The following is a 10,875-nucleotide window of genomic DNA, read 5'->3' on the forward strand; positions in this document are numbered from 1 at the left end:
ACAGAATGCACATATGAACGAAATTCCGTTGCACTGGCCCATAATACATCTCTATATACTACTGTGCAAAAAATTATCTGTATAATATATTAACCTAAAAATAGAACATATTATATAAAAATAAATAAAAAGTGCTACAACATGCATTAAAAATGTCACAATAAAAAGGCTTTTTTAAAACGGCATATCAAATTATTGCACATGTTAAGTGGCGGCATGTAGATTCAAAATTTCATTACACATTATGAATAAATACAGTTTTTAAAAAAAATTGCGAAATTGAATATTGAATTTATATTAAAAAATGAAATTATTTAAAAAAAATTACATTATCAATATCATTAAATATTTATTCAAATAATTACAAGTGTGAACTGGAAGTAAAAAGTGCAACATTTTTAATCAACTTCAAAATAAGGTCAAGATTCAACAATTTTTTTTTAGTCAGTTTCATGTAATTTAAAGGGATAATTCACCCAAAAATAAAAAATTACCCCATGATTTACTCACCCTCAAGTAGAGGTCTGCGCGGACTGTTTTTACTTTATAATGTTTTAAATATGGATATGTTTATCAGTTTTTTTTGTCCTGCTCCGCTAGGTTCTATTCCGCACCCACCCGCTCCCGCTTAAAATTGACTCTTGTGTTCACCCGTGTACCGCTTTATTTTCTTCTCAATCATTTAGTCCTTATTTCCAGATTTAAATTTCCCCTAAAGAAAGAGAGTGACTGGGATAACAAATATAAAATGTTGGCTATATACAATAATTGTATTTGTTATTTTTGTCTTATCATGATAGTGTCAACACCGTAAAAATGTCTCAGAGAAATATAGACTAAATCAAATAAAAATCTGTTACTCAAAATTATAAGCCAAAAATACAAATAAATGAAAACTGGCGGCTTACTTGCTATAGCTACTGCAAAATGAAATATTTTTAACATCCATGCAAGAACAAAATGTCGCTAACTGACGTTTCATTACCAAACGTCTCTCCTCCAAAATCCTAGGCTGAATGTTCTCTCTGAAGGTGCTCTCGTGGATGGGATGCAAAGAACATATTGCCAGGTTCAGGGCAGGGAACTGGGAATTGTGTGAACGCCACCTTACAGAAAGTTTTGTTCACTTCAAGTTCAAGCGCGGATATGCTGGTGTCAAAGGATTTCGTCCGCTCCCATCCAAAGTAGCCTACACCAGAGTTACCGGCCACAACTTGTCCAGTCTTTGATTTGGAAATTTACTCCCACGCCGCAAGAAAACTGATCGAATATTGAATATTATTCCGCGGGAATGCAGACCTCTACCTCAAGCCCTCCTAGATGTATATGGCATTCTTTTTTCAGACGAATAGAATAGGAGTTATATTAAAACATGTCCTGGCTAATCCAAGCTTTATAATCGCAGTGAATGGCAGCCCAAAATTTGAAGCCAGAAAAGTGCATCCATCCATTATAAAAGGCTCCACACGGCTCCGGGGGGTTAATAAAGGACTTCTGAGGGAATCGATGGGTTTTTGTAAGAAAAATTATAAAGTAAAATATCTAGCTTCAAGTGGATCGCCTTCCGTATTCAACTTACGGAAAAGCATAACTGCCGCGACAATGATGTCGGATGTAGCATAAGCATTTTGAACTGTGAGAGGCGTTACACTTTCTGCGTAATTTGAATACGGAAGGCGGTCCACCAGAAGTTGGCAAAAACCCATCGATTTAATTCAGAAGAACTTTATTAACCCCCCGGAGCCGTGTGGATTACTTTTATAATGGATGGATGCCCTTTTTTGGCTTCAAATTTTGCTTGGATAGAGCCTGGACAATTGAAAGTGAAAGTGAAGTGACGTGTGGCCAAGTATGGTGACCCATTCTTGGAATTTGCGCTCTGCATTTAACCCATCCAAGTGCACACACACAGTAGTGAACACACACACAGAGCAGTGGGCAGCCATAGCAGTTGGGGGTTCGGTGCCTTGCTCAAGGGTCTCTCAAGGGTTCCCTCAGGGTGGAGGAGGGCACTGGTTATTCACTCCCACCAACGACAATTCCTGTCGGACCTGAGACTCGAACCCGCAACCTTCCGGTTACAAGTCCGACTCTCTAACCATTAGGCCACGACTGCCCGTTATTGTTAAATATAACTCAGATTGTATTCGTCTGAAAGAAGAATGTCATATACGGATGGCTAGATCATGGATTAATCATGGATTAATTTTCATTTTTGGGTGAACTACCCCATTAAGTTGATTGTACTTAAACATTTAAGGCATTTACTGATTGTGATCAACTTCAGTTATAAAAGCATCTGTAATGCAATGGCTTCACACAACATCTCGGACATTATCACCTCTCTGCAAGAATAACGCATCAGATCTTCTACGCAGACGAGATAAAGAGAGTTGAGGCAAGTTACGTGACTCAAAATCTCTCCCCTGGGCAATGAACATTCAGTTGTTCAACTTCAGTTGTTCAACTTCAACTGATCAAGATGCTGAGGAGTGCCTCAAGGCAATGTACTGGGGCACGACTAATGTTGCCTTAGACATCACATCATTATAGTTTTGAGTTCAGGAATACCTCAAGGCTGAGGACCAAGGGGGTCATTCCTGTTATGCAATACCTGGTAACTCTGTAATTTATAATTAAATCTTGTGTTGTAAGGCAGCATTTATTTAAAAACGGTAAACAAAAGACTTTAGAAACATGTTCTGAATGTCATGTTTAGAAACAAGATTGGATGCTTCAGCTTTAAGGATTATGACATATTTATTTTCACCAGGGGTGAATATTATTAATTATAAATTATATTATAAAGGTAGTATAAAGTATACATTAATTATCATATAAAAATATATTCTGCAACTACACTCAAAAAATAAGCCTTTTTTAAGATTTACAAAATTGAATAGTAAAATTCCATCAAAATGAATTGAATAATCTTCACATCATTTAATTGAATAAGTGATTAAGGAGTGTTCAATTATTCAATGAAAATAAGCAAGGATTATTCAATTCAGTTTGATAGAATTTTACTATGAACTCAGTTGCGTAAATCTTTAAAAAGGTTTATTTTTTGTGTATAATAAATGTTTTTTTGAAATATATCCAAGAAATATTTTGATTTGATATTTCAGAATAAAATGCCAGTTTTTAATGTTAAACGTTGCATCTTGTGGACATGTCAAAAATGGCAATATCCACTTAAAGCCACAATATGTAATTTTACGCCGCTAGAGGTCACTTATTCAAAACAAAGGCTTAGCTTGATGACGCCTTGATTTCGCAGAGCTTTTATTATGCCACAGACGACCGCTTCCGCTTTTTACACTCTGTTTTATCATATTAGATACATTTGAGTGTGTTGAAAGTTTTGTTATAATGCTACTCTGTGCGTTTGCTCTACGGCTACTATGGAGACACTTGTAGCACACTGCAGTAAGCTAGTTCGATATTAGGCATGGTAAAACGTGGTCCTCGCGGTAAATCAAGAAAATTAGATTTAAACAATAAGACTAACTGTGTTGAGGTATTTAAAAATTATTAGTTTTCTGTCAATGAATGTATCCACACAGTTGCTCACCTGTCTAATAAAACATAGAATATATTAAAGCGTCTTTGGTGTTTCCATGGTTTCTACAAAATAAAACCGTAAATCGAGGGTAAGGAGGGTATGATGTCATTGATAGGCAACACATGGACACGCTCCGTGTCCTGGTTAAAATTGCTTATTTCTCTGGAATTAAAAATCCTTGGTAACATTTGGGATAATATGTACACAAGTCAACAAAATATATAACACTGTTCTAGTGGTTTCTTAAATATCTTCAGATTGTGCCTTTAAATCAAATAAGTGAAATTATTTAAAATTCACACCATATTCATTTCATTCTGATAGTGTTTTAGAAGAAAAATGTGATTTCCATCTTAAAACATTATAATTGTATTGTTTACACATTATATTAAGACATGAAAAAGTACTGCACAATAGGAATTGCCCAACATTCATCGAGGAGAACCTCAAGGCTATGTCCTGGGGCACTACACAATTTGCTTGAAACATAATGTCATTATAGATACAAAGCCAGGGAAAACACATGCCACTTCATTAACAGGTGGGTTCAGAGCAACACAGCATTCACAGAGCTGATGTCTAGGCACACACCAGCTTCATGCGCATCTAACATTAGAACCGATGAGGAGTAGGCTACTACGCACCAAACTCGATTCATAAGTGTGGAATCAGTTCACTTACCTTCGTCGTGCATTCTCTGCAGGCAAAAAGTCAGGTTTCTCCTCCAGCTTGGCATGGCAAATAACTAAGAGTAATGCGTTATGCGGAGAGAAGCAGAAACGGACGCTCGTTTGTTATGATCGTGGTTAGGGAACACGCCGAGGATGTGTCGGAGATCAGGTGTATCGTGGACAGATCCTGTGGTGTTCATGCAGTGGTCCATGAGCGGGCATCAGCTGTCACTCCTGAGACCGGAGCGCAAATGACTCACGGAGTGTCACCGCCTCTCCAAAGTGTGTGAACGCGTGGACCGCCGGCACACTCTCAGATCCGCGCAATATGCCACAGCGAACGGATTAACCCTTACCTTCTGACAGACAGACTCTGAGAAGGACAGATGCTGCCATTCAATACTCAATAGAATGATCAACTTATTCATATACCATGGGTTATTTTTCAAAGATTACCATGGAACGCCCAAAAACATTATATTACCATGGCTACATTTTATTTAGCAGAACGATAATTGGAGATTTTAAACAATACTTTTTGAATTTATGAGAACATTTTTCTTAAACACAAGTTTTTCTTAAATAATAAAATAGCATACAGTTTTATTATGCAACAATCCTTTTTCAGAATAGTTGTGAAAATGCTCTATCCAAACTTAAAGGTGCAGTGTGTAATATTTATGAGGATCTATTGACAGAAATGCAATATAATATACACAACTATGTTTTTAGTGGTGTATAAAGACCTTACATAATGAAGCGTTATGTTTTTATTACCTTAGAATGAGCCATCTACATTCACCGCTGGTCCCCTTACAGTGAAATCGCCATTTTGCGGTGCCATGTTTCTACAGTAGCCCTAAACGGACAAACTTCTCTACAGAGCGCTAGTCACAATTCAAAATGTTTCACTATTTAAAAAAAAAAACTATTTATTAATTATTATTAATTATTGAATTTATTTTTTAAGTTGATTTTAATCATTAAATATTTATTCAAATAATTACATATGTGAATAGGAAGTAAAAAGTGCAACATTTTTAATAATGTCACAATGTAAAAAATTACTGTACAAAATTACGTTTTTACATTACTTTTACTCGTCAAAAATAAGTTAAGCAATTTTCAACTTTTTTTATAAGTTATAAAAAATTCAAGTAAATTTTTTAAGTCAGGTTAATGTAATTTAAGTTGAAATTACTTAAACAACCAAGTTGATTGTACTTCATTTAAAGCAGCAACTTTAAATAAAAAAAAAACACTGAATACGGGGTTAAAAATTATATAATATCAGTCAGCAAGGGTCATTGGAACATTCTAAAATAATTTATAAGAAAAATGAGAACTGTACATTGGAAAACGATGATGAAACTTACTGAAGATGAGTGATTTTGGCTTTGTATTGTAATACGAGTAAGGAACTTGTCAGAACTGCGAAGCGCAAGCACTAAGCTGATGTGTAAACCTGTCTGTGAAAATACACATTTCTCAGAACAATATCAACACGTTATTCTAAGTGACACTTCGCTTGCGCTAGTTAGAGGCTGGCACACATATGGAGGTTTTTCACCATCACAGATGCAAACTCATAACTGGAGGGAGGGTAGGCGGGCCTCTGTGTTGATCTCCTGAACCCTTGGGCAACTCCGCCAAATCTGTAACCGAGGGATAATTTCATCTGACAGTAATGGAAACAACTGCCATAGAACGTTCACGCTGGATGTTTAGACGGCATGTTTACTTGACAGATTATGCCGGTGATGCCAACGGTTTTACTCATAGTTTAGTTGTTTAATGGTGCTCCAGGTATTGCATTTTGAAATATGGTTTTAAGTGAACATGAAATGCTGTTCACAACCAATTTCATTCCAACACTCATATGGCAATTCATAACTCTTTTACGCTTTGGCAAATTGATGGCTAATTCGTATGAACTATCTGCTCACTTTCCACCAAAAAATAGTTACATTTTCTCATGAGATCAGGTGGAGTATTATGTAATCAGAAGTATTTCCACAAGATATTACCTGATGGAAAAAAAGGAAAATAAGATTGTATTTTAACTACCTAGAACAGAGCTGGGGTGTGTTTTCCATACAACAACGAAACTCGCTTCTTAACTACCACGGTATGATGATTCATTGGAGAAATTAACTAGCTAGCTGTAGTTCCAATCACACAACTTTGCAACGCTGTTTGCGAATGTTCGTTGGAACTGTGGTTTCGGCAAAGTTGAACTGGTAATGATGGAACTTGCGACCAGTTGGCTAACAACGCTATTGGGAAAACACAGACAGACAATATATACCTGAATGGAGCCTGAATTCAATATAAAGCATTCGAGTCTCTCCAGATTTTTTGGACTAAACCACTTAATTCATATGAATTAGTTTTACTATCTCTTTATGAACTTTATGAAGTGGCAAAGCGTCTCAGATTTCATCAAAAAGATCTTAATTTGTGTTCCGAAGAAGAACGAAAGTCTTACGGGTTTGGAACGACATGAGGGTGAGTAATTAATGACATAATTTTCATTTTAGGGTGAACTATCCCTTTTAAAGGAACAGGGTTAAAAACAAAAGGAATTTGTGATGTCATCCTAAAAGTGAAATCATTTCAGAGGCGGAGCATAAAAAAAACATATTGATCAAGTAAATGGTAAGTACTGATATCATGGGCCAGATTTATTAAACAGGGCAAATTAGCATAAAGGCCTGTGCACACTTGGACGATTATCGCCAGCATTTTTCGAGACGTTTTTTGGTGCATCTATGTTCACACCCAAGCGATTTTCACTGGCGATGTGCAGAGTGAATGTGCAAATTCAGTAGATGGCGCTCCCGGTACACAAGGTGGTGCTGCACCACCTTACGCTTCTGACACTCGCTAGTCACACAGAAGAAAAAGAAGAAGAGAGACAGTATTTACCAAGGGGATCATCCATAGATATCCATAATAAAGTCTAGATGTCTCGTACGCGCTGCTGGCCAATGGAGGTCAACGTCCGCACCTGGCGGCCATCTTGTCACAGGCAGCTCGCTCACTCGTAACATTGTTTTCATGGGTGCTTGCACTTTTCTACCGATTTTCAAACTGTTTGGTTTGTTATAAACGTCAGAGATGTAGTTATGACACTGCATACTTATGAAAAATGATTCATAATTTGTTCAAGCATCCATAATTATAGCCACGTTAATAACGTTTGTAAGAAACCAAACCATTTGTAAATCCGTCAAGATTTCAGTGAGATAAGAGTATTTGTGTTCATGCAGATCATCAGGTACCACAGAGCCCTGCCTGTGACAAGATGGCCGCCGGTGATGACGTTAGAGACTCCGCCGTAAGACATCTAGCCTTTATTATGGATATCTATGGGGTAATCCAGCAACCAGAAAGCATATCTTCCATAGGGGCAGCCATTGCTAACCAAGCCATCACCTGCTGTTTAGCATCCCATTGACTCCCATTCATTTTGGCATCACTTTGACAGCGAATAACTTTACATCTGAGGCGTTTAAAAACTCCATTTGTCCATTGTTTATTTCTAAAGAAACATGACTACGTATAAAAGGCTCCATTACCTTGTATCTTACACTATCGCCCAGTAGAAACCGTTTTTGTAAAAATAGGCTAACGATTGCGTCATAACCACTCGACTCCCTGTCGCATAGTAGAGAAATTACCATATTCGCCCGTTTCTCCAGCAACCCATGGGTGCTGAACTACTTCCGCTTTCCGGTATTGTGTTTCCTGTTCAGCGGCTAACCTCTACTAGCGTACCATGATATCGACAGAGAAGGCAACATTACTTTGATTAGAATAAGTTCAATAGTTCTGTGTTGGTATTTTTTTATATTTATTTATTTTTCTGTGGGCGGACATGCAGTAAGGTACTATTTTATATAACTTACGAGAAACAGAGAGAAATGTCGACACGTCCTCTCCAGCAGCTTGAATGTTCCCCTTGCCATGGCAACTCTCAACGGCCACCAGGACTTATACAGATTTATAAAAGCTATTTATTATTTGTTGTAAAGTGTAAGAATCACCTCGTAAAATGTAAAATTCTTCTGTCAGGCGCAGTGAAGCCTAGGACAAACGCTGTCAAGATGAGATGGTGTAGCCAGGCTTTGTTTGTGTCATTATTCCAACATTATGTTCAAAACTTGTTACGAAATAAAAAGTTTAATACCTCAGAAAAATTTACTTTCCTCTCTTGTCAACATTAGCATGCCCTGATGTGAGCGCAGCGCGCGCTCTTCAGTTGTGGAGGCGCGCGCGATTTCATTTCAAACCGATTACAATTTCATTCGGTTTGGGCATTTTTATTCCGATTTAGGTGTTTATAAATGGCCATTGCTTCATGTCATCTAGCCACTCCATCAGACGGGATGGATGAGGGACTGTTGCAGTACTGTCGTCACGACTTGTTAAAACATCCATGGTGTGTATCCACCTTCGTTTTTTGTCCATTTGTACTTCATCCATGGAGACACACCGGCTTTTACAGCAAACAAGATAGCAAAGCTACAAGCTATCAAACGTACACAAGCTTCGAACCAAAAGGACAACCGACTTCCGGTTCAAACCCGCTATGAATCATGGGTAAATTCGCTCACCAGGAAAAAGGTGGATAGACAGGAGGAGAAGCTTGCAGGCAATCTTTTACTGTCTATGAGGCAATGAGGGGGACGTGGAGGCATAAAGTCCGATAAAGTCAAGGGAGAAGCATGGGGAGAAGCCCATAGAGAGCCAAAAGCAACAGGACAAAATATTTCAACAACGTGATTCAGATTTCACTTTGCACAACTACTAGAAGACTTACAACTGTCAGACAGGTTGCTCACGTCACATCTACGTTGTCAAGCTCAGTCTGAGGCTGCACAGTACGCTAAGCCATCAGGAAGTGAGTGCTTCTAACTGACTTCACTTTTCCCAGTCGAAGCCTATGGGGTCGCTGTGTCCATTTCTTTTACTGTCTATGATATTTACGTGCTTGCCAAAACCATTCACACACTTTTTGCTAACTGGCTGGCAGCATTATCAGCTCATCTTCTTCTTTGTCTACTTACTTCCTCTTTGTCGTATCAATGTGTGCTCGGCAAGACCGTTTTGTGATTGAGCGCCACCAAGCCGTGTTTTACTTTAACATAAGTAGCTCCAGGCACGTGAACCAAATCACAGATCTCATTGGTCAGCCAGTTTTTAACGCACCGAGTCAAAACAAAAAAAAACTAACCAAATGTGCTTTTTTTTTTTTAAATGACGCTTTTACGCCTGACTTTTTGCGCTTCGGTGTGCACACTCACATTGGCGCCCTTTGTTTAGTCACAAGGCTAAACATTTTTTTGAAAAGGTGGGAAAAGGCCTTAAGAGCGCAATCCCTTAAAAGTGCCGGTGGGAGTGTAAAGTTCTGTGCGTGATCTACTGACAACGCACAAATTAAAAGAACATCGATAATTTCCATAATGACCTACACAATCTACCAAGAGCAGCACAAATTAGCATCTGCTTAAAGACATGCTTTTTTGGGAGGTAACTAATGATGCAAATACCAGTAAATTAACTAGCGTAAACCTTAGTAAATCACCTTGCATGGTTAATTTAAAAACTCTCCTCCCATAAATTTTGCATCTGAAAGGGAAACTCCTACAAATGCATATGCAATAAGTTAAAAATATCCCTGTCCATGCCTTTTCAGCGCTAATTTTTCACTGCATGTTTTTTATTAAATTCTGACAGTAGTTTAACACCAAAAAGATTTATTTATTCCAAATTAAATTAATGTACTATATTTTAGATCCATAATGGTTTTTTTATTGAATATTTTATATTTTTAGGTGATTTGTGGTACTAAATTATATTTATGCAGTAGTTCTAATCCATTTATTCACTTTTTGAGCATAGACCAGAAAATGAAATAAACGGTCATAAATCTTAAAATTGCTTTGGAGCAAGACTTAAGTTTGGTCTCTTTTTAAAGACACTCGACAGATTATTGCTGAAGTGAAAAAAAGTTTTAAAAAGTAAACTTAAAAAAAAAAAAAGGTTGAGCAGCTGAAAAATGCACAAAAATACTATTTTCAATTTTTATATGAAATGTTTATGTACTCAATAAGAGAAATTCAAAGCCATAAATCTGAACAAGCGGTGTTCCAAATTTGAGATTGAAATCTAAAAAAAAAAATAGCTTTAGTAAGATTGTTTGTGTGACATCCCATGACATCCCATTCTTAATGCATAGGGTTTAATATGGAGTTGGCTCACCCCTTGCAGCTATAACAGCTTCAACTCTTCTGGGAAGGCTTTCCACAAGGTTTAGGAGTGTGTTTATGGGAATTTTTGACCATTCTTCTAGAAGTGCATTTGTGAAATCAGACACGGATGTTGGAGGAGAAAGCCTGGCTCGCAGTCTCAGCTCTAATTCATCCCAAAGGTGTTCTATTGGGTTGAGGTCAGGCCAGTCAAGTTCCTCCATACTAAACTTGCTCATCCATGTCTTTATGGACCTTGCTTTGTGCACTGGTGCGCAGTCATGCTAGAACAGGAAGGGGCCATCCCCAAACTGTTCCCATAAAGTTGGGAGCATGAAATTGTCCAAAATGTCTTGGTACGCTTAAGCATTAAGAGTTCATTTCA

At 37.5% G+C, this 10,875-nt stretch overlaps 1 protein-coding gene across 2 annotated transcripts in view; it reads right to left on the reverse strand.

Moving 5' to 3' along the window:
* Positions 1–4,551, reverse strand: part of grip2b (glutamate receptor interacting protein 2b) — a 293,833-nt gene extending 289,282 nt beyond the window's left edge. For both annotated transcript variants that reach the window (XM_079807131.1, XM_079807130.1), the window contains exon 1: positions 4,247–4,551. In XM_079807131.1, the coding sequence (XP_079663257.1) occupies positions 4,247–4,301 (55 nt within the window). In that variant the 5' untranslated portion in view covers positions 4,302–4,551. The remainder of the gene's footprint in view (positions 1–4,246) is intronic.
* Between the last annotated feature and the right edge of the window lie 6,324 nt (positions 4,552–10,875).

This window comes from Gobio gobio (assembly GCF_949357685.1).
Source record: "Gobio gobio genome assembly, chromosome: 24".
Taxonomy (NCBI): Eukaryota; Metazoa; Chordata; class Actinopteri; order Cypriniformes; family Gobionidae; genus Gobio; species Gobio gobio.